We start from the raw sequence: 26,280 nt of genomic DNA on the forward strand, positions 1-26,280 counted from the left end.
ACGGTAGGGCGAGGAATAATTTGGGGGTTACAGCGCCCTCTGATGGTCTCTTTACAAAGTCTCTGTGTGTGAAAAAGCGGTTTAGCTGAAAGGCTCCCAGCCACCGTACCAATATTACCCGACGTGTTTTTGTTGGCAGCTCGTTAAAACGTATGTCACTTGGCGTATTTAACCTGACTCAAAAACAATGTTATTACAACCAACCATTTAAAGTCTCTGTTTATGTGATAATAGCGCAAAGCCACTGCAGAGTCTGAAAGAAAAAAATGTGTCCTTAACAGTTGGAAGAGGGACAACAAAGTATAAATGTATAAAGAGCATTTTCACATTTCACCAATCAAAACGGATTAAAAACAGCTTAAAGTTTGTTGTCTTTCTCAGAGCTGTTGTTGTATTTTTTTTTCCAGTGGAAGTTATTCTCCTCATATGTGGGTTTTTTTGAGTGCCAGCTCCCTGTTTTCTAATGTTTCTAATGTTTTATAAGTCCCACTAACCTTAAATTGAAAATATCACGATGTAGAAACAGCTGTGATAAATCCACTGCCACTCCTACATGTCAGTAACTTTGGTGTGTACTTTTGGTTCTTTTATAAAAAAAAAGCTTTGCCTTCCACTCGCCATCAAGTGCTGCTCAGACAGGATCGCATCACTTTGGGTTTTCTCTCTAATATTGCTGCACCTGACACACAGTCTGTTGTTGTGAACTGAACTGAGTGTGATTAGATGCACAGTAGTATTCAGGTTTTGTGCCTTGTTTTTGATAATCCCCGTGCAGTGTTAGTTTCCTATTGTTTCAGCCGCTTTGATCATCAGGGGTTTTATATGACACACACACACACACACACACACACACACACACACACACACACACACACACACACACACACACACACAACAGGATTTCTATCAGAGTCCTCCAGGTAACAGATCAAGGTTTGTCAAAAACAAGCACGAAGCAATAGCATGAAACAATAGTGTGGAATAAGATGTGCTCAGTAGTACTTTATTACAATGTTTCAACAAACACTTTTGGAACAATTCATTATTTTAGAACCCACAAAAGAATTTACATTAACTTAAAACTGAATTAAAATGGGGGGAAAGATTGATTACACTCTTCCAAGTTTTCAAGGAAACCAGTGGCGAGTGGATATTGGAATTCTGTGGGTCCTGTTTATCTTCTTTTATCATTTCCTTTTCTGCACTGGTACTCATACTCATCTGTGTACCCAGGATACTTCCTGGCTTTAAAGGTTCTTTTAAACAGAGAACAGACTTGTTTTTCTTTAAGGTTTTTTCAACCTGATCTCAGACGGGAAAAATGTAGACACCAAGTTTCTCATAGTTAACCAAAGCTAGATGTGAAAGACACTTTTTTTCACTGCAATAAAAATAAAAACTTGAGTCTTGAAAAAAAAGTAAAACATTTTTTTGAACTTGGAAAGCAACAAAAATAAAAAATAAAAACGAAAAAGGAGGTTATGATATCTGTTAGTGATTAGGCTTTGATGGAGGTGTTTATTGAGATGTGTGTGAGTCAGTGGCTTTGAAAGAGATGATTTTCATTGCATTACTTGCACTGATGTCCTTAATCTTGCCTCTGACGTATACAATCATAATTAAAAAGACTAAAGTTAACAGTGAAACGTTTAAAAACTACACTGAAATCAGCAAACCTGCTCTGGAAACAGAAAGTAAACTGACATGAAAAAAAAAAAGTCTACCAACTAATTTGAAAATACAAGCTGTAATAATTGTGTTAGACACACAAAAACGTGCATACAGTTCGTTTTCCTGCCCCTCAAACAGAGTGGGACATTTCTGCTGTTTTCAAAGGAAACCTAAATAAGGATCAGTAGTCTGCATTGGCTCTATCTACAGCTATTGTTAAACATGCTGTTTCCCTCATGTCCTGCAGATGTCTCTGCTGACTGCTCCTCCACGGGAGGCTGAAGCATCAGGCAGGTGAACTACCGTCAGCCTCAGAAGCGTCCAGACTGAAGCTCGTCTGAGAACTTTGTCTTTTGCTTCATGTCAGCAGCACAAAATCATCCCAGAGGTTTCCTGATATGTTTTCACACAAAATGTGTTGTATGCTTGAACGATTCATTTAATTGGCTTAACAAAAAATCCTCTGAAGATGGTGAGCTACAAGACCACGGGTAGGTCGGGACAGTCACCCCGACAGTCACAGAAGTACTCAACAATGTCCAGACGGTGGCGCCACAGGCATTCAAGTGTATACTAGAGCTTAGTCTTGTGAAAATCTATGCGACTTTCATCACCGCCTTTAAACTTGCAAAGAGCGACGCAGTGTCGGAGAACAGTTAAATGCACGGATGGAAAGCTACAAATCCAGATCACAGTCACTTATAAAGTAGTTTAATTTAGTGACTATGGATAATAATCTTTCTACTTTTTTTCTTTAAGCACATATTTTTAAACCGAAGCTATCCGTCCTCTACACAGTGAACACACACAACCACACACACACACATTATGGGTATTAGCGTGTAAACCCCTCCCATCCGCGGAAGATAGCGGATGACGGATGATGCACACTACGCGCCTGGCTGAACACAGAGTGCGCACCAACATCCAGCCATCCATACATCCACACGCACAGGCTCACGCATACTGTACGTGTTCTGTGCAAAGTGGAAATGGAGCTGAAATAGGCGCAGCGCTCTGGAATGCCTGCAGCACCTCCCGCTTTGGATTTCTAAATTTATTGCGCACAAACTGACGCACGAGAGAAAATGTGGAGCTATACGAAGCTGCTGGCCTGTCTGCTGATTCTGTGTAAAAATGCGTCCTCACAGAGCAAGGTAAGAACAGACCACTTTACTTTGTGGGACTTTTCTGCGCGTTTTCAAATCAAACTCTCACAGCGCTCACTCTGTGCTCATGCGCACCTCTGACTGTGATCCATTTCACGGAGGCTCTCAGACAGACAAATAAGTGGCTCCGAACACCTCCCTCGAGCCGGGGCTTTAAATTTCCTGTCTAAGGTCTGCAGATGGTTCGGGTTCTGTGTCATTGTTTGTGACTCGAGGTAATCCTCCCAATGAGGGCTTTTGTGCGACAACAGTAACCATAGGTGCCTGTAATGACACCTCCAGTGCGCTCAGGACTGTGGCAGCAGAGTGTGGGAGAGATGGCACTCAGTGAGGGAACGGTAATATCTGGCTGCCGTGTTTGTACAGCTGCTGGACTACAGTAAGCCCTCACTCTCCCTCAGCTTAATCCAGCTATACACACACACACACACACACACACACACACACACACACACACACACACACACACTGCCAGAAGATATAGCATATGTTCAATATGCCTGTGGACCAGAGGCTAGATTGTCTGTGTGTGTGTGTGAGAGACTGTCAACAATCGTCTGCTGCTGATTCTATCAGGGTGGCCCCTTTAGCACCAGTGTAGGTCAGTGAAGAGTAAAACCCATTATTAGTACAAGTGGTACATGCATAGCAGCAGTTCAGGGTGTAACACTGGGAGTAGCAGTACTGGCAACACTTTCCTGAGTTCCAGTGAAGAGGAGTGATAATGTTGCCATCAGTGCTTTCAACTTTGTGTCACTTTGCACCATTTCAATACACAAAGCCACAACATAAACACGTTTTTCTTCCCAGCTGACCGAAGAACTCGTCTAACATTTGAAGCATAACGTCTGAATCTTTCATGTTGACCTTAAAGCTGAAGAAATGCCTGCAACTCGATGAGTGGAAACTCCAAAGCAGCGTACTCATTTTGGAACTTTCAACAGTACATATAGGTGGAATAAGCAGGTGTCTGCTTACTTGTGGCAAAATGTATAAATTAGGTAACAGCTGATACAAGTCAGTAACCAATGAGAAATCACTGGGGCTGAAAAACAGCCAATAAGGAAGAGCACAAACCCGCTGCTCCTCTAATGGACTTGAGTTTAGTTCCAAAAGTAAGCCAGTCCCCATAGACTACCAGAACTGACCACATGAACATGTCTGACACCTGGGACATTTCTCACTTTTTTAATACAAAGGCTCAAAGTTAGGGAAATTGTCACTTTGATAGTGTGTCAACAGGCATCTGTAGGTGAACACTGCTAAATCTTACTTTGGATCATTTCAGTCACTCCGCCGGTCTTCTCTCGTATGTTTGTGCTTTGGAGCATTTTAATGGAACTGACCATCCAACAAGTCTGTGCTTCAGGTTTAGTGAATGAAATTCTGGTATTTTATTAGTCCCCTGCATCTAAATATTGGAATTTCTGGCTTGAAAAAAAAATGTCCCGAGGCTTGTTCAGAAAACATTTAAAAAAATGTTGGTGTTGAGGCTTTAAAATGTGTTGTCCACTTATGATAAACATTTATGATAAGATCGACTGGATGTAACAGTGGAACTGGTCGCTGTAGTGCTGTGACATTACACTGGCTTTTGAACTTCCTTCTTCACCTCCTCCAAACCTGGAGTTTTTGTGGCCGTGGCTCTTTGTAGCCAGAAATGTGAATGGATTACTAAGTTATCAGCTAACACTAGAACACTTAATTAACAAGATTCATTTATAGACTGTGTGAGTACCTCAGACATGCTCAGATACCTACTAATAAGTGCTAAAATACACAAAATAGTGTGTGAGTCCAACCCCCAAATAGGTGGGGTTAGTTTTACAGGCGATTTACAGACGTTGCACTATTTCCTTAACACAGGTGCAGTCAGTTCATTCCAATATCAAGCACAAGCAAGACATGCTGTTTTTTGGTGCAATTAGCAGTAAATTCTGTGATGCAAATGTTAATAAAGGAGACTGCATACTTGATTTAAATATTCCCCTCTCTATATTTTGCCCCTTGAGAAAGGAACTCCTGGAAATATATATGCAACAGGGTCAGGCACATATATAGAAGTTCCCACCTCTTCCTCTTCCTCTTGTAACTGCACTCTGTTTGTTAATACTGAACTTTTTTTGTTCTTTCCCCCCCCCCAAAAAACCCAGTTTGCGCTGGTCTGACCAGTGCCTTTCTGTGTGGAGCTTGAATGTCCACCCAATGTTTGCACGGTCCTAAAAACTGATAGGTGGAAGAGAATGGATGGATGCACTCTGCCTCAAGTGGTCACTTTAGGAATTGCAGTTTTTTTTAGCATCGCCTTGATTTTTGTAGCACTTATTTTTATGATTTATCCTCTAAGTAAGGTTATTAAATTGTAAGTGCACTGATTCTTATATAGCAATATGCATCCATTCATACAAGCACTGTTTCTGTGCTTTCTAACATTCACACTATGATGGATGCATCGGGGAGAAACTTGGTATCTTGCCCAAGGATATTTGGCAGGCACATTTGGGCAGCTAAGTACTGAACCAGCAACGTTGTGATTAGTACATGACCTGCTCTACCACCTGAGCTACAGCCGTCCCCTACTGCTCAACAATTCTACATCAAAAGTAGAAAATGATAAAGATTTTTATGACATCTACACAAACAATTTGATGCCATTTATTTATTATTTTAGCTCTATATCAGTATGAAGTCATGCCTCGTTCATTGTGCAGCAGCAGTGTCATGGCTGACTCCTTGTTACTGTAGTCAGACTGGTGCTTTCAGTAAGAGCAGCGAGGGCACCGGAGGGTGGCGTGGGAACCGGCATATGCACCTGCGTTTTATTTTGGTTGTAAACAAACCTGAGGACAATCGGGACAAGGTCAACTAGGGGGTAGGGAGGAATAAAGAGCAGCATGGGGTGCTGAGTCTGCCTCAGCAAGACAGTCTGTGCCATTTAGGCAGTGGCAGAGCCTGGGCACGATTAAATATTTATGGACTTGCAGGTGCTGCAGTTTGCCTTGTAGTCTTCAAATGTGCCTGAAATGACATTTCTGTCATGCTGTCTTATGCCAACACAACTTCGTTTAATTGGGGGTGTCACATGGAGGTTGATGAAGAGTCAACATTATCAGTCTGCAGACAGTCAAGTCTCTGTTTGTGGTTAAAACAAAGCTGTGGGAAATGAGAGACTTGTGTGTCTGTCACACTGAGGCTGAAGAAAACCTATTCTCCCCCCGACTCGTTCATCCTCTGCAGCTCTGTACATTACGGGAATTTGATTAAGATGTGATTTTGCTTGGTACACATGGTTCTCTTATTATTGCCCCTTTTCTTAAAGATAAATTAAATAGTTTCATATGTTTAAACATTACAAGGGTTAGACCCTTTTCACCCTGTGTGCAGCTCAATTTGTAATTGAGAGGATTCAAAGAAAAATGTTTCCGATTTATTTCACTATCTGCAAATTCTCCTACTGAAGAAAATAGTAAAGTGTTGTTCATGAAGTCGTCACCCAGTGAGCATACTCTGACTCTGATACTGACCAAATAATCTCAGTATTTTAATCCGTAGACCTGAAACTAGAGATTGAGCTCACTGAGAGCAAGATAACCGATGGTCATTTTCCCGTAGACGTCTTTAATAGCAGAACCCTTCCTGAAACCAGAGAGTCACCACCTGCTGGTGGTAAAACAATCCAAGTTAAAGGCTCCTTGCTTTTCAGACCCAGAAGCTGCATCCATCCTACAGTTAGTCGTCTGGACACCTACAGCAGGAAGTAGCTGACTTTTTTGCACTTTTGGTTCCCTCACCTGGAACATAAAGTCCACGTTTAAACTGTGAAACTTTTAGGACTAGAAAAGTTGTTGAGAACCTTCAACTTAATGACACTGAACACAGGAGGTCAGCAGGGGTTAAAGTCATGTGACTTCGGTGTTGCTCTTTTCACTGTTGTGTCAGTGCAGTTTTCCTTAAATTATTTATAGAAGAGATGCCAAGTATTAACAAATAGTAGTACTGGTTTTGTTGAGGAATGGCCCAATCCAACTTTCTCCGATTCCGATCCAATAACGACACCTTTGCTGTCGATGCCCAGTACTGATCTGATATCAGTGTTTAATCATCTGTACATGTAAGAAATGAACACAAATATATGAATATATGAATTACAATTTATTAATGAGATAAATGAAAACAGGCACACAATAAAGGAAGGGAAAAATAAATCATTCATAATACATTTGCACTGGTTTTATTTCACATCAAAGCAGAGTTACAGGCTACAGTTGCAGCTGTTTCTTCTGTTTCAGCTAAAGTGAAATAACATTTAATCACACTGACAACTACGTAAGTATGTTAAAAGCTTACCAACAAGTTTTGCACCGTATCAATAGTCTGACTTTTTAGATAAGCTAAAAGTAATCCGTGGTTATGCTTGGATCTTTTTATTTTAGCACACTTTAATTACAGTTTGCTGACAAGTCAAAAACTTTCACAAACACACAAACAGAAGATGTTGATGTTGCAGCGTGAAATACCTGTAAACTACTGTTAGCTTCCTCTATGCTACATTAGCTCTGCTGTTAGCTCTGCTGTTAGCTCTGCTGTTAGCTCTGCTGTTAGCTCTGCTGTTGCATTGCAGAATAAAGACAAAAGAATATAAAACTGATTCATTGTCCTCATCATTATCTAATCAAACTTCTTGGGTCAGTATCAGACTGATATCTCATTTAAATATCAGATCTGCAAGTCTCTAGGTTTTTAGCGAAGCACGGTCATGGCTAGGTAGCTAAGCTAACTAGTGGCTAATTCTAAGTTGTCATTTAAAGTTGAGTTCCTTAATGCTAGACATACTTGACCGTATTTACTTTGTTGAAGAACTGTGTGGAAACCTGTTCACTGTGAGGAAACGCTGCTAAACCAAGCGCACAGGTTACAATATAGCTTTACTTCCATGTAAAGGTCAGAATTTGTGGGAATATTATGTTCAAGTAAAAATAGCATTCACATTGATACCACCAAAGCATTGCATTTGTTTTTCACGGTTGAATCAGTTTGTTGAATAAATGGCTTTAAAATGGAGTAGAGGATCTGTGTCACTGAACACTGAAGGAATTTGCAGCTCTTAATGGCTCCAATAAACATCTGGGGTGAGAAATCATCTGGAGAAAAGGCTTTGGCAACAGCAATCATTCCACTCATGGTTGAAGTCACAAAGCAGACACTAATAATTAGGGAAGTGTGTCTTTGTACTTGAAGTTATTACGATAGTGCCACAATGACAGATTGATTTGCATCTGTGAGATTTCAGCGGATTTGCACCCTTAAAAACCGACAAAATAATTATGTGTCATAAAAACATGTGTTTAGTACTTTTCGGAGCTTTTGTAAAATGACTGTGGCTAAAATGAAACTCATGAAGGTGTATATGTCTTTGAGTAGAGACTGAAAGCTTTAAGTGTTATTTGCTCAGATACACAGATCCAGCAGGAATGTAGATGTGTACCCCTAAAAGCTGCGAGTGCTTGATACACTTTGTGCTGAGCAAATTAACATCCGCACGCTAATGCTGGTAGTTTTGTCTGAACCAGCGACTTCAAGGTTCATCTCCAGACTGAAGGCTTTAATAAAGATACCAGGTTAATTTTTGTATTGGCACTGTGTGTCTTCAGTACTGCTAATTAGATTAAAAATCAGGTCGGAGTGGAACATGGATCACACTTTGGCTCTCGAGTACCCTTGAAAGGAGATGATGAGGATTTTAAAGGCGTAGTTCTTGCTATAAATCTTGAAGGGTTAGAACTCAGGGTGCCCTCTCTGGGCATTTGTGGGAAAATGACAGACAGAGTGCTGATGTTTGGGTTTGCGGGAGGATGAAAGATGCAGCTGAACATACTGTACCTGCCATGCCTGCCTTCTTCACTACACAGTTGTCCCAGTGATTAGCAGCTGGCAGATCTCTAAAAGGGGAGGATATCCTTGTTTGTACGGGCACAGCTGCAGATACAACAGGCCGGCGCTCCCGAAACACTGGCTAATGAATGCGGCGGCCTTTTGTGTAGCACGTTGTGTGTTTTAAACAATCCTGAGCACAATTGGGGTTTCGCTTCATCACTGTCAGGGCACGTTAGCTGTTAACGGCTGCAGCAGTTGATCTAATAGAGCTCCTTGCAGTGTGCAGGCTCTTTTCCTCCCATCGTGCAGACGTGAGTTCACATTTGAGCCGTGTTCTTTTTGACCTGAAACTTGACTGCACTTGATAGGTCAAGGCCAAAGACTCAGAGCTCAAAGCATGCGTTAAATGCGCTGTACTCTTAATTATTAGCACTGCTAATTGTGTTGGCTGTTCCCATGCTGATAGGTCAGCTTGGCATGGGATGCTGGATGGTCAGTTAGGCATATAGGCTCATCTGATTTGACAGATGGAGGAAGCAGCTGCTCTGACCGGCAGAGGGATTCAGATTGTTCACAATAGGTGTCACAAAAAAGCCCACAAGATAATGACTCAGTCCTTCTTGACTTTAAACCAGGCACCAAAGTCAATCTTGCTGGAATTTCTCCACCTTAAAGCTGATGTTGCTATGCAGCGGTTGGTGTTAAGCTGGGGTTGAACAATGCAGCTCAGCGGGGCCATAGGCAGAGCCCCTGCTAAAGAAGTTTAATCTGCTAATCCGTTCTATTTTCATGTGGGTGTGTGATTTGTCAGGCTGCTGCCTTTACACTTGACATGGGTCAGGATTACCTGGGCTCTGCACACAGGAGTCCTGCCCCATATCAAGACCCCCTCCCAGTATGTGTACTGTAGAGTAGGGGAAATCATCCACTCCCCAAAACGAAACACCCTCTACACCTTTCCCATCACTCGGCCTGCATTCCTTCACTAATGAGCCCCCCCACCACCACCTTTACCACTAACCCTCTTTGCCATCACTAAGCCTGCGGCTGCACTACAAAAAGACTTCAAAAGCTGTGCTTCGACCAGGACAAACAGTCACAAATTCATTAATATACCATCGACCAAAACATAAAAAATACGTGAGATTTTATGTAAATAGTCGACTTGCTGTGTTTTATATTGTAGCAAGGTCCAGAATAATCAGTGAAGTTAAATATTTACTAATACCTCACAGTCTCATTTGCATGTAAAGATGAGGAAACGTGCAGGTTATTTTCATGTGGTCAGCCTGCTGATTCCTGCAGTCCGAACATGAAAGTCCATCAAAGTAGAACCAGGAGTCTTTCTCAGTGACCTGCAGCCAGTCAGATGCAAATAATGGAAACGCTGACAAATGAATACATGAACTGTTTTCCTCTGACCAAACCAGTAATCGTCTGTATTCACATTAAACATGTTAGCTTTAGAGAGAGAGACATCTACACAGACAACATGAACATCATATTGAGCCATCCGCACAAGTTTTTGTACAGGCAGCAGGCTGTCGAGTATGTCAATAACACATTGTGATATATTGTGTCGCCTTTTTTAAACTGCAAAAGGTGAATTTCATCAGTATCTGGGGTTTTTCAGCTAATTTTAATCTGGGACCGTGAAGCAGACAGACTCTAGACAGCGCTGTCATTCAAACCTTTCACAGATGTCCAGCTTAACTGCGTCCAACTGATGCTAACCCTCACAAGTGTGCAGCAGTCCGTGAGATGACGAGCTGTTACAGTCACATATGGATCCACGGCCTGTGACACCTCACACTTAATGCAACAAATTCTGCTGAATTCGACTGAACGTTTACCTGGATCCAACTTTGTGAAAAAATGTCACATTAGCAAAATAAAGCTTCTCACATCTGGGGTCCAGTTGACTTGTGTCCAGTCTTATTAGTGTTTTGCCATTGAGTTGATTTAGCTGTCTTAGCTAATGTTATCTGAGGACGGCGGTGCATGAGATAAGCCGTGTTGTGACAATTCCAGTAGTCCATAAAACATCAGCATTACGCCTACACAATATAAACAGTTATGAGGTGGCTTTTGTCACATTTACAGACAAAGTAAATGTGTCATACTATAAGTCTTTGACTTACAGCTAGCTGCTGGATGTTGCATCGTGTACAACAACAAACTGATCAGGTCAGAGAGTAACTTTCCAAGCGTGCAGGTGCAACACTTTGAACACTTTAAAGACTTTCTGTGAATGTGTTTTTCAAAGATCGAAGCTTAGAAAAGAGACACTAAACTCAAAGATGTTGGCTCGTGAGGTCGGAGGATCAAATCCTCCCTCCAAGCTCAGTCATGTGAGGGCTGAACCACAGCTCATTAATGAAGAATCTCAGCAAAGTGATCCCACATGTGCACCTGTCCTGTGATTTATCGCAGACCCTAAATCTCTCTAGGGAGGGATGACAGGCGGGACCTCCTCCAACACATGGTCCCAGCAGTAATAACTTTGAAATATGGTCGGAAAAAACAATTCTGCAGAGTGAGAAACACTTTTTTAACCACAGCGAGAAAACAATTATTCGAATTTAGACGTGAAAATGCTGCAATTCATTCATTCTGCTAGTAATAAAGACGCAGATCGTAACAGTTGTCATGCATCAGCTAACAGCTTGCAGTGTGCTGTACATGTATCGCTACAGTGCCATCGATTAATTAGAAGTTAAGAGGACCCAATGCTACATACATACCTAGCTAACTTAAATAAGGTAAAATGATGAGCCTTTGCTTACTGTCATGTGCTTTAAAATTAAATGTGGGGAATCTTGGACTTTGTGTCATTTTTATATGTTTTACCGATAGCTAAACTCAGTAGCACAAAGCTGTAAATCTGAGCGAATTAGCTGATGTAATCTGACAGCTCGCAGTCCCTCTGTGTTTGCAGGCAATCTGGTGTTAACGGACATTAAGCAGAATGTCAAGCAGCTATAATGGCATGACTGAACACTGTGGAGAACTTTCTTAGTGCAACAACTGAGTGTAAATGTTTCAGTGTGAGAGCTCAGACTGCCAAGTCACCATCACCACCTGAATGTTTAATCAAATATCCAGTAAATCTGAAGGTGAACTCCAGTGTGAAAGGTTTCTCACCTCGTGTCAGCTTGCACAGCCTCAGGTTGAAAATGTCTGCTCTGGCTGCCGTATTTTGCTTCTTGTTTTTTAAGTAAGCCAAGGCCTGCCAGAGGCATTGGCATCATGCTTGGCAGCAGCATGCCAGCTGGTGATGAAGCCGAATGATTTATGTTTGTCTCAGAAGGCTTCCTGTGAGTCACAGCCGTTAAAACTCCAGAGAAGGGAAACACGCTGTTATTTTTCAAGATCAGTTTCCTTCCCTTCCTTTTGTTTCCCTGTATTAAAAAAACCATTTGTTACTCATTAAAATCCAGCAGGGATTAGACTGGATGACTGGAAAAGCTGTGGATTCCCTGGTAGAGGAAGGAACAGTAACACGCAACATTTAAAATTCAATTCAGTTTTATTTACACAGCACTAAATCACAACAACAGTCACCTCAAGACGCTTTATGTTGTAAGGTAAACCCTACAATAACACACACAGAGAAATCCCAACAACAACGTAACAACAACATCATATGACCCCCTATGAGCAGCACTTTGGCGACAGTGGGAAGGAAAAACTCCCTTTTAACAGGAAGAAACCTCCAGCAGAACCAGGCTCAGGGAGGGGCGGGGCCATCTGCTGTGATTGGTTGGGGTGAGAGAAGGAAGACAGGATAAAGACATGCTGTGGAAGAGAGACAGAGGTTAATAACAGATATGATTCAATGCAGAGAGGTCTGTTAACACATAGTGAGTGAAGAAGAAACACCCAGTGCATCATGGGAATCCCCGGCAGCCTACGTCTATTGCAGCATAACTAAGGGAGGATTCAGGGTCACCTGGTCCAGCCCTAACTATATGCTTTAGCAAAAAGGAAAGTTTGAAGCCTGATCTTGAAAGTAGAGATAGTGTCTGTCTCCTGAATCCAAAAAAGGGTGGTAGATAACAGTACCATCCAGGTCAGTAATGCAGAAGCAGCTCGCTCAAGACAGGATTAGAGATGTTTTCCACTTTGTGTATGTAAAGTACCTAATGACATATATGACACAACGCCACAGAAAATGACTCTCTTTCTTTGGCTTTGAAAAGGACATATATCACATTGTTTCTTTCAGATTTTCGGAGAGACCGAGCCTGTTCGCATGACGTCAGAAGGTTCAGACTGCCGCTGTAAGTGCATCATGCGCCCTCTGAGCAAGGATGCATGTCTGCGCTTGAAGAGTGGCAGTGTACGTGTGGAGGACTTCTACACAGTGGAGACGGTCAGCTCTGGATCAGACTGTAAGTGCTCGTGCACAGCCCCGCCATCTTCCCTCAACCCCTGTGAGAACGAGTGGAAGATGGAGAAGCTGAAGAAACAGGCCCCGGAGTTATTAAAGGTGAGATCATGCAGCATACAGTCACCGTGATTATTAGAGTCACAGCATGTGTTTGTGCAAAAACACAGTTTTCTTTAGCCTGTTTTTCCCCCACTAGGAGTCAGGAAATTCAGACACTGAAATTCCTGTTAAGTTTTGATGAAGTCATGAAGAAAGTAAATGTAATCAATGTCATTTTACAGAAAACAAAATAGCATTTATTTCAGTTATTTCAGTTTGTTTAGTTCGCAAAATGTAAAAGCAAAGCAATAACAACCATCTCTGCACAGAATCGGACAAGCAGAGGAAGCCCACTGTACCACATGAACCTAAAGGCCACTCTGACGTCTCCGGCTCCACTTGGAAGAATGAATTAACCTAATATGGTTGCACTTAGGAGTAGAGCACAAACATAAAGCACTGAGATGGATGAGAGCACTCAGGCAGAGTGATAGTAAATGCCTTTGGAGGGCACTTCAGCGATTACTGTGGTCAAACAGAAGCACATAAAGCTGTCAGCTGTGTCACGAGGAGACGATGATTAATGACGTTTCTTCTCCTTTTATCGTATGAACGAACAGCTCCAATCTATGGTGGACCTCCTCGAGGGAACGCTTTACAGCATGGATCTTTTAAAAGTCCACTCCTACATCAATAAGGTGGTGTCTCAGATGAACACCCTGGAAGAGGTAGGCAAAACCCACACTGACATATTTATAATCAAAGTCTCGGTCAGGATGCACGGGCTTGGGAATTTTGAGGATTTTGTGATTTTTTTTCTTTTTTAATCTCATGGACAGAGAAATGTGACACTAATGATCGTGTGTTGCAGACAATCAAGACAAACCTTACACGTGAGAATGAATTCGTCCGGGACAGCATGTTGAGCCTCACCAACCAGTTTAAGAGATACGAGAACTATTCCAACATTATGATGAGCATCAAGAAGGAGATCTCCAGCCTCAGCCTGCAGCTGCTGCAGAAAGACTCAGCTGAGAGCAAAGCACAGGTTAGGAACACAGTCTAAGCTTTCAGTGTGTCTTTGTGCTGCTGCCAGGACGGGTATGTGACAGACTTTAAAAACAGTACTGTGTGTTATTAGTTAAATCACAAAACTATTAAATTAAACTCAACACATGCCCGTAGTTATGTCCTTGTCAGTTCGGAGTTCTCTGGCATTACAAACTTGGATTAGCTACAATATTGGTCATAATCCAAACAAAACAAACAGTTTGGAATCTTTGTTGCGTCACATTTGTATTATTGTACTTTTACTGCTTCTGAGTGACCATGTTCAAGAAAACATTGCTGAGAAAATATTGTGCATCGTTCTTAAAGGAATTTATGGGTCTCCTCAGGGGACGTTTGCTGAAACAACACTTTAACTAGAAGCTGAAGGACGTGTGTGAATACTGCATGTAAAAGAGCTGCAAAATGTAACCACTGTTATCAGGAAGTACCAGTCAAAAGTTTGGACATCATTTTACTACTTTCTACATTGTAGATACAAACTTAAGATATCAAATATATGAAGCAAGATATGTGGAAAGAATAAATTGATAATATATAACTATAAATGGCTTATAGTTGAGATTCCTCAAAGTAGCCATCCTTTGCCTTGTTTCCATGTTTGCCTGTGTGAATCAGGCCTTCATGGTCAAATAGCTGCTGAGAAACCACGACTAAGGAAAAGCAACAAGCAGAAGATTTGTTTGGGCCAAGAAACACAAAAATGGACATTAGACCAGTGGACATCTGTGCTTTGGCCTATAAGTCCAAATTTGAGCTCTTTGGTTCCGCCCACCGTGTCTTACTGTGGCACAGAAAAGCTGAACGATGGTCTCTACAAGCACGGTTCCCACTGTGAAGCATGGAGGTGGAGGAGTGATGGTGTGGGGGGATTTATTCCAAATTGAGCGCACACTGAACCAGCATGGCTACCACAGCATCCTGCAGCCACACGCCGTCCTCTGGTTTCTTTTAGTTGGACCATCATTTATTTCTCAACAGGACAACGACCCCAAACACACCAGGCTGTGTAAGGGCTATTTGACCAAGGAGAGCGATGGAGGCCTGACCTCCACTGTCACCTGACCTAAACCCAATGTATCTCTGGGAACTCCTTCAAGACTGTTGTTAAACCATTTCAGGTGATGACCTCATGAAGCTCATCAAGAGAGCCAAGAGTGAGCAAAGCAGGAATCAAACGGCGGCTATTTTAAAGAATCTTAAATATAAAACATTTTTCATATTTCATAGTGTTGATGGCTTCAGTGAGAAAAACAATAAATGAGATGGTGTCCAAACGTTTGACTGTACGAGAGAAAGAGAGAGATACAAACATAGAGATACATTAATATGGAGGAAAAGAAGGATGCAGTAAACCTCTGAAAGAAGAGCAGTAAGATTAGTCATCAGTTATATTACGTTTACTATCATTACACCTGAAGGGTGAACTAATCAGCCACGTATAAAACACACAGGCCACTATTACTAATATCCTGACATAATGTGAATTTCTTTCCAGGCTACAAAAACCAAGGAGGCTGTAAAAATACCCAACAAAAAGAGCCCTGCTGTTAAACCTCCTCCCAAACCTCCCAAAGAAAAGGTTGTCAAGCCCAAGAAAGAGGTCATTAAACACGGGAAACTGGTAAAGCCTGATCCTACAGTCAAAACCAAGGTGGTCGGCCACCAGCCTGGCGTGGTGAGGGGCATCACGTACTACAAGGCCTCCAAAGCTGACGAGGACGAGCACAGAGGAGGTGAGGGTTTTGGTTCTCTGTACACGCTCAGAGTGTAGCGGTGTGTTGGTAGAACGCCGCCCTCCACGAGCTAAAACAAACAGCGTGTTCACACTTTAGCTGAGTTTGCTCTCCCATGTGTGTGCGATCATCTGTGTGTGATCCACTGTGGGTGTTGAAAACGATCCAAATTAGTTTCCTCAGCAATCTAATCTGACCCCACATGATACTTTCCTGGGTCAGGATCAGCCTGCAGCCAGAGTCATGGAACCAGAGCGTGTACGAGCTCCATTTGGTTTCAGCAGAAAGCCTTCCTGAGAATCTTTCAATAAGTGCGACATAAGGCTGTAATTGTGTTGCAAACTCTACACTTGAGTTAATAAAACTGGGAATCCATCACTGTGTGGCACATGTGATCCCCATAATGCAAGATTTATTCCGGTGTTGTTTCAAGCAAAGCTGTTCCAGCGAGTGTCCAATTGGATTGCTGGTGCACATTCAGCCAGCAGGAAATCCAAACCTATTAATGACAAAACACATGGAGCTGATGGAATGCTGTCTCAATGCAATGCTGCCATGTCCATGACATGCCTCTGCTTCACTTCTCACAATAACGTGAGGGGACCCTCACCAGTGCAGAGAAAACATTTCCTGACTCCTTCCAATCCTCTTTAAGTCTAGTTGAGTGAATAGGTATGCTGCGTTTGCACAGGGCACACGCACATAAGGTTGTCACACTCTGTGTTCTGCCATGTATGAGAATCTGACAGAGCCCACCCGCTCTTGTCAAATCGCTGTTCGGCTACATTTCCATAATCTGCAGCACGGATGCAGGGACCTTTATTCATCCGGGAAAGCTTGATGCTTTTTGTGCGCTCGGCACATTTGGCTACAGTGACACACGGTTTGTGTTAGCACACCTGTCAATCACAGCTTCCTTTAAACGTCACTCTTATCCAAGTGGATAACTTGAGTCACCCACTCTGCAGCTGTTATGGTGGAGGAAACTATCCATAAAGGTCAAAACCAACAAGACGAGCCCGGAGAGAATTTACAGAAGAGCAGCTGTGTTTGGCACAACGTTGCATTCAGAGTCGCAATTCTGATTGCAAAAGCTGCCAGTCACGAAAAAAGGTCAAAACCATTTTGTAAACACGTTCAGAGTGTTGTTAAATTTGCCATTTCAACACGGGGGTCTGTGGAGACGGCGTCGCCTTTGGAACCAGCGTCTCGTGACCTTCAGGAGAACCGCAGCTGTTTGCATGAAGGTTTCTCCTCTCAGTGGAACTGGTGTTCAGTGAAGTCTACATCCCTGATTGCAGCCATTCACCAACTCTCTGTGGATGGTACTCACGGTCATTAATCAGTGCTCATTTGCATATTAACTATGAAGCTGACATTGAAACCTTGTAGTAGTTCCAGACTGAGACTGATGTATGGCAATGCTTTTTCTTTAGAACGTGGCATCATGTGCCTTGGCCTTGCATATCTTCATCACCATGTCAAAGCATTTTACAGGCTCTTTTTATGCAGTGCAGTGTGTATCCCATCTGCTTTACAAACACAGATGAAGGCCCCGTCCTCGAACACTTACCCAGCATTCATTTTTTCTGAAGGATTCTGGTAATGTTCTCAGAATATTGTTGCCACTGGTGCCCATAGGCTCCATATGCTTAGAGCATGTTAAGGTCTGCTTATGTAGCACTGCTCCCCACATCTGTCTGTCAGGACCAAAGTCACTGTGTGAGGACCAGAAGGAGACTGAGTACATTTTACTAATGGCAACAGCAGTTTGAATTTATAAGGAAAGAAGCAAAACATTTGTTGTTTTTGATGAAGAACTAGAGTGTGTGTATACAGTGTGGATGGGAACTGATAAGAATTCAGCAATTTATATTCCATTATTTCTCACTTATTTTTATTCTTATTTATTCCATTTCTTATGGATTCTCTCATCGATTGGGTTCACACTGGCTTTGCTTTGACAGTCACCACCAAGCAGCACATCAAATACATCACATTTCTGCACATAATTTTCATGCACTGCAGTCAAATGTTTGTGCATTTTACAGATATTTCCCATTGTTGTTGTTATAGGAGTTGGGGTCATTATTCAAAAAGCATTATGCATTACACATATTACTTAGAACATTTAATGTAATGTAATGACATTCTCATAATTACCATTTAACAATATAAACTAATAAATGGTAAAAATGGTAAATGGCCTGTATTTATATAGCGCTTTACTAGTCCCTAAGGACCCCAAAGCACTTTACACATCCAGTCATCCACCCATTCACACACTGGTGATGGCAGCTACATTGTAGCCACAGCCACCCTGGGTCACACTGACTAATAGGCTACAATCCCAGAATCCAGCACAAACCCCTGTCCTAATGAGGACACACGCATGGTCTTTGGCTGCTCGACTGCTGGGCTGGGGTCAGCTTGGCTAGCTCTTGGCTAGCTTAGTGTTAGCATGCTGTCTGTGTAGGTGCTTGTAAAAGCTGTTAGCAGCATAATGGTGTTGTTTCTGTCATGGATGCAGTTTGCACTTTACCATTCTCATTCTCATACCACCTCTCATCCCTTTCTGCAATAAAAGTAAAAGCATGTCCATATCCACACTGTACACTGTTCCTAATTAAAATCACCTGACTGCAGCACAAGTGCAAGTGGAACCAATAAGCAGATTGATGGGCAGGCAGACTAAGACACACCGTATCAATACCATATGTACCATATAAGTTAATGCTATAACTATGAGCACAGGAAACAGCGCTGGTTACAAAGAGCAAATGTGAAACACTTTCAAAGTAAACGTCGGTGTTTTCACAAACATGTGGCTAACGAGCTATCTACTCTGTGTGGTATTACAGGTAAGGCTGGATCAGGTGACCCTGAATCATCCCCTAGTTAAGCCTCAGGTTGTGGGGGCATTTCATGTGGTCTATTGAGCACACTTTATTACTTCCTACATTTCTCAAACTCCAGCCATTATTTCAAACACCTGTCATAATGTCGTCACTGTGTTTTTGCAGGGGAACATCCGAATAAAAAAATACAAACAAAAAACTATAACAGAATTACTGCAGTTTGAATTAAATAGGCATTCTGATCTATTCTTCTCTAGCTCTCACCTTAAATACTGAACTCTCCCTCCTTTTCCACTTCTCTTTTATGAACAGTGTTCTCATCTTTAGCCATGAGAATGTGGATATTGAGAAGAATTTTTCATGGTTATTGGCTTCGCGTCTTTCTAAAGCTTCATCCGGGTGTTCTGGTAGAAATAACATAAACCGAAGGGATCTTTACCAATCACTTTATTTCAAACCGTGATTTTTGGAGTAATTAAAAGCTCTGAGGTGCCCCCTTATGGTCAAATGTATAATAATAACGAAGACATTTAATAATCCTCGATGGATCTATGATGTTTGAAACATTCATTGCCAACTGCAAGATTTTTCATAATATAATAACCCAGAAGTTATCTTTAATTGGCACCTTATCTACTTTAGTATGGGCTGTCTTTGTCTTCACACTGACAATAGTGTGCTAGTATAGTCAAGCATATGTTATTTAATGCTTGATGCTTGGTTTTTGTTTTAGTTAAGCATCAGGATTTTAACGCTCATACAGCATTTAATGATCTCTACTCTAGAACTTCAGAATAGGCACAACACTCCATCGTACCCAACAAAGAGGACTGAAACAACGGATATGGGTAGTTTTGGTTATACAGGTAAACAGTTTATTTCATATCCTGTCTCAAACAACATTATTCAGAATCATTCATACAGAATTTGCCTTTGATGTGAACTTCTGGAGCACTGCAGGCTGTTACATTTGTCCCTTTATCAACGTGCATGTGCCACGATCCATGGTTTAAAAACTCTTGGTAAAACTCAATATACCTACCTAGCCCAAAAGTAACCATCGCCAAAACAACCCAAAAAACTGTTTGTTTACAGCTATAAATAGCTAACGTCTCCTATCACCACACAGCCTGAGGGATGCCTTTCCTTGTTTTGCAGTCTCACTGGAGTCTTTATTTGCAATGAAAGCTAACTGTGGAGTTTTAGTGTTGGACGTTTTTCACAGCGTCACAGAAGTCACTATATTTAGTTACATAAAGACGAGCAAACAGTGTTAGTGTTGCTTCTTTAAGATACAAATGATTCAACTGGAAGTTAGTTATATTAGTTATATTAGTTATATTAGTTATATTAGTTATAGTTGTACTTGTGTGACTTCAAATCAGTTTGTCAGCAGCTAGCTTGCTAGTTTAGCACTCTTAAATTTATGTTTGTGTTTTCAGCTACATATTTTTATCCAGTAACATTTTACTCTTTAGACACAAATTAATGCAGTAGCAGACTGAGCCCTGACCAGTTTGGACATGCGGAGAGAATCTCCTGTGGTGTCTGGCACTGGGATATTAGCAGCAAAATATTTTGGTTCTGTGGGTTGAAGGGTGGATCGGGCTTGAACCAGAACAAGTCTGGAAACAAGCCTCGTTCCAACTGTGATCACAGGAGTGTACAGATTTAGATCCGGAGACTTTTGCCTCATATTCATGTTCAGTCTACTGCTGGTTGCAGCGTGAGGGGAACGCCACGTTCACTCAGAGTTAAATGCAATAATAAAATTAATCCAATAACTTCAACTACTTAAATGTTGTATTAATACAAAGTAAATTACTCAGTATGTAATCTATAGAAGTTTATAAAGGAATGTTTCTGTTCGATCGTGTCACTTCGTGTGCTTCTGCCCTCCATTTCAGACCATTCTGCCAAAACATACACAGTCCATCACGTCACAGAAAACCAGTCTGAGGACAGAGAAGCTGAGCTAGTCCTTGAAACTGTCGAGTCCACTGTGGCTGAACCCACTGAAACCACAGCAGCTCCAACCACTACAACTACAACCACCACCACTACCACCAGCAGCACACCTTCCACCACCTCGGTACCCACTACCGTGTCCACTCAGAGTGCACCAGCATCTGAAAGACCAGCTCCGACTATCATGCTAATGCTCGACAACTCCAATAACAACAGCCGACCCAGTCTCCACAGAGCAGGTGAGCATGCTCTGGGTTTCAGGCTTTTGACTCCAGTAACACAGACGATTATAGCAGCAGAAAATTGGGTCATTCTCTCTGCCAACACATGTCTGTGCGTGAAATTGATTTAAGCCCACGGTAATGCAAGTCACTCTCTGCCAGGCGTACACGGTGAATGTTCTGCTTATCTTACTTTCAGGAAAGATCCTCAACTGTGAGGGGACTTTAGCATCGATTGAACTGCCAGAGAAGCAGCACAGTTATGGGCGCAATGAGGGTGCCTGGATGAAGGATCCCCTGGCCAAGGATTCCAAGATCTACGTCACTAACTATTACTATGGCAACAACCTCGTGGAGTTCCGGAACCTGGACAACTTCAAACAAGGTGACAGTACTCTGTACAACACCGCCATCACTTCTATTATGCCTCTGCATCCTCAGCCCATGACTAAGCTAATAACATTTATTGTCCTGCACCTATCCGAGACCCAAAGCCTGGATAAAAAAACAGACAAATAAATTATTACTTTAATCGTGTTCTCACCTTTATGTATGCCTTAATGAGCTTGAGCAGCCACTACAATCAGGGTGAAAATAATTCTTTAGAAATGTAAAGTTAGCCATGTCTTAGTGCTGCAGTGTTCACGAACAGATACTTTTACTGCGTCTTTTAAATGATGTGATCCCAACAGGCGATCGTGGCTCAAGAGTTGGGTGTTCTTGTAATCAGAAGGTTGCCGGTTCGAGCCCCGGCTTGGACAGTCTCGGTAATTGTGTCCTTGGGCAAGACACTTCACCTGCCGCCTACTGGTGTTGGCCAGAGGGGCCGATGGCGCGATATGGCAGCCTCACTTCTGTCAGTCTGCCCCAGGGCAGCTGTGCCTCCACCAGTGTGTGAATGTGAGAGTGAATGAATAGCGGTGTTGTAAAGCGCTTTGAGGGCCCCGAAAAGCGCTATATAAATGCAATCCATTATTATTATTAACATACTTGTGTAACTGCTTTAACTAATAGCTGTTTTTTGTTCTAACATTTGTGACACTGATTCATGCTGATAATCCAATGAGCTCTGTGAGATTGATGAGATCTGTGGAATGTAGGCCGCTTGGTTGCTTCATGGCTCCAGTGGGTGGGAAAATCCACTCCTTTTACATCCAAATCAACAGAGGAATTGGATTACACTCTCTAAGAGAGTTAAGATGATCTCCCCTTTTAGGATTTGACTTGTTGATCTAGATGTGGTTGGACAATGGGCTTTCTAAACGCACTTACATGTGAGGCGTCCTGCAGCGTGGTGAGCTCAGAGCTGTGTGCGGATGACTAGGTATCTTGGTGAGTGGCGGTGATGCCTGCTGTTCCTTGACATGTGCTCTGGCCTTTCCTTTAAACTGGGCACAGCAGAGGAGGATTACGTGTATGGCCTCAGGGATGGGCCTAGTGTGTGTGCACATGTGTAGGAAGGGGAACGGGGTGGGGGACGCACTGTTTTTGTCCTTCACTGGCCCTCAGTTATCATCATTATCAAAATTAGACATGTGGTTGAAAGGTTAGGATAGCAGTTGGGGAAATTATATATGCAGCAGAGGATGTGAAAGCTAATTAGTCACTCCATTGCAACATGAAGATGTATCAGTCGGTTACATCTCTATTTTCTATACATTGTAACATATTTAATGTGTCTTCCAAAATCTCCTGTCCTGGACAATTAAAATGATAATAAAGCATACTATTGTATCTATTAAGTTCATAAATACAGAATCAAAGCTGGAATCAATTTGGAATTTATATACTGAGCAACAAAAACTCTTAAAATCATGAAATTAGATGTACTCGTTGTTACTTTAAATATAGACATGACATATGCTAATGCAGCCGAGCTCCAGTTAAGTACAACCTCAGGCGCCGGTTTAGCTCAGTGCGTTGAGCGGACGACTACACGCCATGTAGCTGTGAGCAGCCGGCCCGGGTTTGGGTCCGGCCCTTTGCTGCATGTCTGCCCCTGCTTTCCTGTCTTTTCTTCACTGAGTCTATCAAAGCTGAAAAAGGCCAAAAAAAATACAACTTCTCACCACCAGTGCATCGAGGTTAGGGTTAAAAAAACCCACCCAATGAAGTCGCTTACTTTCAATATTTCATTGTAGCTTTGGTTAAAAAGTTTTCTATTTGGATGTTCTGTGGAAAAGTCGTATAAAAAGGGCTGGACAGTAACTTAATCCAGACCCTGTGTCTGTCTGGTGAGTTACTAGCAATCTAGTAGATTTTGAGAGGTTGACTAGAAGTAAACATAACCTGTTCTTTATATATATGCAGTGCAGCAGTCTTTGAGTTTTTGGACTCGATGCAGGAAAAAGTGCTGCTCATTGGCAAAGGAGACTTAGGACTATGGTTACCTGCTAAATAAGCAAAAGCTAACGTTTGAATCTTCCCGTTTACCTCAGGGCGCTGGAGCAACCTGTTCAAACTGCCTTACAACTGGATAGGCACAGGTCACGTGGTTTACAACGGAGCTTTCTACTATAACCGGGCCTTCACCAAGAACATCATCAAGTACGACCTGAGGATGCGCTACGTGGCAGCGTGGACACAGCTGCACGATGTCGTCTATGAGGACACCACCCCCTGGAAGTGGAGGGGCCACTCCGACATTGATTTTGCAGTGGATGAAAGTGGACTGTGGGTAATCTATCCTTCTGTTGACTATGACTACAATGACCAAGAGGTGATCGTCATCAGTAAACTCGATCCAGGAGACCTGTCCTTAAAAAAGGAGACCACCTACACAACGGGCCTCAAGAGGAACTCTTATGGAAACTGCTTCATCATCTGTGGCGTTTTGTATGCTGTCAATGTGTACAACCAGAAAGAAGGTGAAGTGAGCTATGCTTATGACACCCACACCAACACTGAAGCCATCCCACGTCTGCCCTTTACCAACGAGTACTCCTTCACCACCCAGATTGACTACAACCCAAAGGAAAAGCTTTTGTACGCCTGGGACAATGGCCACCAGGTCACATATCGGGTGAACTTTGTTGACGAGTGAGTGTAGTTAGTTTGCGCTACAGATTTGCTAACAGTAGACTCGCCTGCGTGCCACCTAAATGGAAAGAAGATTCTTAGACAACCTAGAAGCAGCCATATTGGACTCAACGGGACAAAGGACGAACTTACACCAGCCTTCCAGTACGATGCACGCTATTCAAACAGCAGACCTCAAAGTGTACCAAGAAGCACATCTGCCTCCAACATGTATTGGGATATGACTGTACAATATGTTAATAGCAAGGACAGGGAACAGTGGAAATAATCTCACTAGTTCAGTTAAAGTTGACAAGAAGCTCAGAGTTGTTCACTTATCAAATGTCAGCAGGCTGGCAGGCTTTACTCCAGAGAAAGTTTCAAACAGACAGCTTTGTTTGTTTCTTCATCACACAGACACTCAAAATGAGTACATTTTGCAGCAGTGTGCATGTGCTGTGCAAGTCATTCCTCCAGTTTATTGACCGAATTCTCCACTCCTAACTCGATTACGCTGTCAAAGGTGGAAGAACATTCCTCTTGTTTTGCATGACTCATATTAACTTTGGCTAAACTTTTGTAAGGCAGTGCCAACCTATTAACCGGTGCTTTTCAACAGCTCAGAATGATGGATCATAATAGATTAGCTTAGCTTTAGTCATAAATGTTTCTTTATAAATCTTAGTATAACCTGCTCTTAAAAGCAGGCGTAGTATTTATGGTGTTATGTAGTCAGTTACATAAGTGCAGTGTGTCTCTTAGAAAACTCCAAGTAATGTCCTGATATTATTCCGGAGATCATTTTGGCATGTTTTAGAAGCAGGATAGGAACCGGTGGCGGGACATCACAGAGAGGAGGGCCCAGTAACACTTGTAGCATAAAGAATAAAATAGTTTGGCCTTCATCGGTGCCACAAGTCCAACCTGGTTAGGTATTAACTTGCTATCTATGGTAATTCACCAGTTAGCCAACAACAGATGTGCTGATGAACTTTACAATGAAAGATCAGCTTCTGCCACCAACATCTCAGCAAGTGTTTGCTATCCAAGATTCCACCACTTGTATGAAAGGGTTGTCAGGCTCTTTAGCATTTAACTCAACCAATGAGATTATTTCTGTCTCTACAGTTCTGCTTTTGTGAAATACTTTCTCTTCACTTTGCCATCTTATCCATCCCGAGACCGAGCGCTTTGATCGTGACTCCACTTTGACTGTCGGTCCGACTTCACGGTGCTTCCTGTCTCTTTGATGTTGTTTTGAGGGATGTGTCAAATATGAAAGATAAAACAAATAATGTACACAAAGTGTTTTGTATATATTTTCAGGAGTGTGTTTGACAATAGCATACCGCTTTCTCTTTCCATGGATCTGGTTACATTTCTGTATAAAAGAAATATGAAGCTTTACTCACTTTAATGACAACTCTATGACCACTATTGAGTATTTTTTTTATAACAGTGGAAAGGAATAAGTGTGATCAGTCACCATTAGCTGTGCCGTCTTCATTAAAACATGAATGTTTTGTCTTTTGTTTGTTTTGACAACATATACTGAGGATTATAAGCTTTAAAGCCCATGAGGTAACTCTTTATAGAAGATTGCGTTCGTGTTTGCTTCATCTCGGAGCTCTGCAAGTTCAGTCATAACCGTAATGCCATTTGCAGTGATTAGTTCAAGTCTTTATACAGATATGTTATGCAACATGAACATAGCACTTACAACCTGCTGTGTGTGTCTTTGCCATGAAATAAAATTTCCATTATAACCGTTTGTTGTAAACCTCATAAATCCCTCCACAGCGACCAGTTAAACCCCACGGCAGGACTCGCCCCTCCCTCTGCACCTCCTCTTGAAGGCTGATGACCACCAGTGACTCAGATCTGGAGAACTCTGATTTCTGGAGAACATCGCTCTCATGAGCTGTGCTTAGTTCTTGGGTAAAGTTCACCATGCTGCACTTGATCTGAAGTCCCAAAATACAGCATAAGGAGCCCCAGGTCATGGTAATAAGGGCCTGCTGTCTGCATCTTGGCTGCAGATTTAAACATTTCCAATTCGAGCTCCACGTCATGCAATTCTAGAGGGAGACACAGAAATAAACTGAACTGAATGATGGGTGTGGTACTTTCATGCATGTGGTCCTCATTTTGTTGGTGAACTCAGATGTTCATTTTTACGCCCGTATAGCGAGGTTCATTAACGGGTGTAAGAAAAGCCTGCAGCTTTGATGAGTACGGCACTAATAGTGTGTCCAGTCCTGAACT

General features: G+C 42.2%; 1 protein-coding gene across 1 annotated transcript; it reads left to right on the forward strand.

Moving 5' to 3' along the window:
- The first annotated feature begins 2,546 nt into the window (after nucleotides 1–2,546).
- On the forward strand, nucleotides 2,547–25,538 carry olfml2a (olfactomedin-like 2A). The gene is made up of 8 exons (XM_005733612.1): nucleotides 2,547–2,828; nucleotides 12,943–13,206; nucleotides 13,767–13,874; nucleotides 14,018–14,194; nucleotides 15,713–15,950; nucleotides 20,716–21,015; nucleotides 21,197–21,382; nucleotides 23,436–25,538. Exons 1-8 carry the CDS (start codon nucleotides 2,760–2,762, stop codon nucleotides 24,038–24,040), a joined length of 1,947 nt encoding a protein of 648 aa, XP_005733669.1. The 5' UTR covers nucleotides 2,547–2,759; the 3' UTR covers nucleotides 24,041–25,538.
- The last annotated feature ends 742 nt before the right edge of the window (nucleotides 25,539–26,280 follow it).

The sequence above is a fragment of the Pundamilia nyererei genome, unplaced genomic scaffold (genome assembly GCF_000239375.1).
Source record: "Pundamilia nyererei isolate P.nyererei 1_Seehausen unplaced genomic scaffold, PunNye1.0 scaffold00053, whole genome shotgun sequence".
Taxonomy (NCBI): domain Eukaryota; kingdom Metazoa; phylum Chordata; class Actinopteri; order Cichliformes; family Cichlidae; genus Pundamilia; species Pundamilia nyererei.

Excerpts from the sequence above, each read along its gene's own strand:
- olfml2a (XM_005733612.1), top strand. The coding sequence starts at position 2,760 with ATGTGGAGCTATACGAAGCTGCTGGCCTGTCTGCTGATTCTGTGTAAA. Across the intron at positions 13,207-13,766 it reads AGGCCCCGGAGTTATTAAAG|CTCCAATCTATGGTGGACCT; the intron begins GTGAGATCATGC and ends ATGAACGAACAG. Across the intron at positions 21,016-21,196 it reads ACCCAGTCTCCACAGAGCAG|GAAAGATCCTCAACTGTGAG; the intron begins GTGAGCATGCTC and ends TCTTACTTTCAG.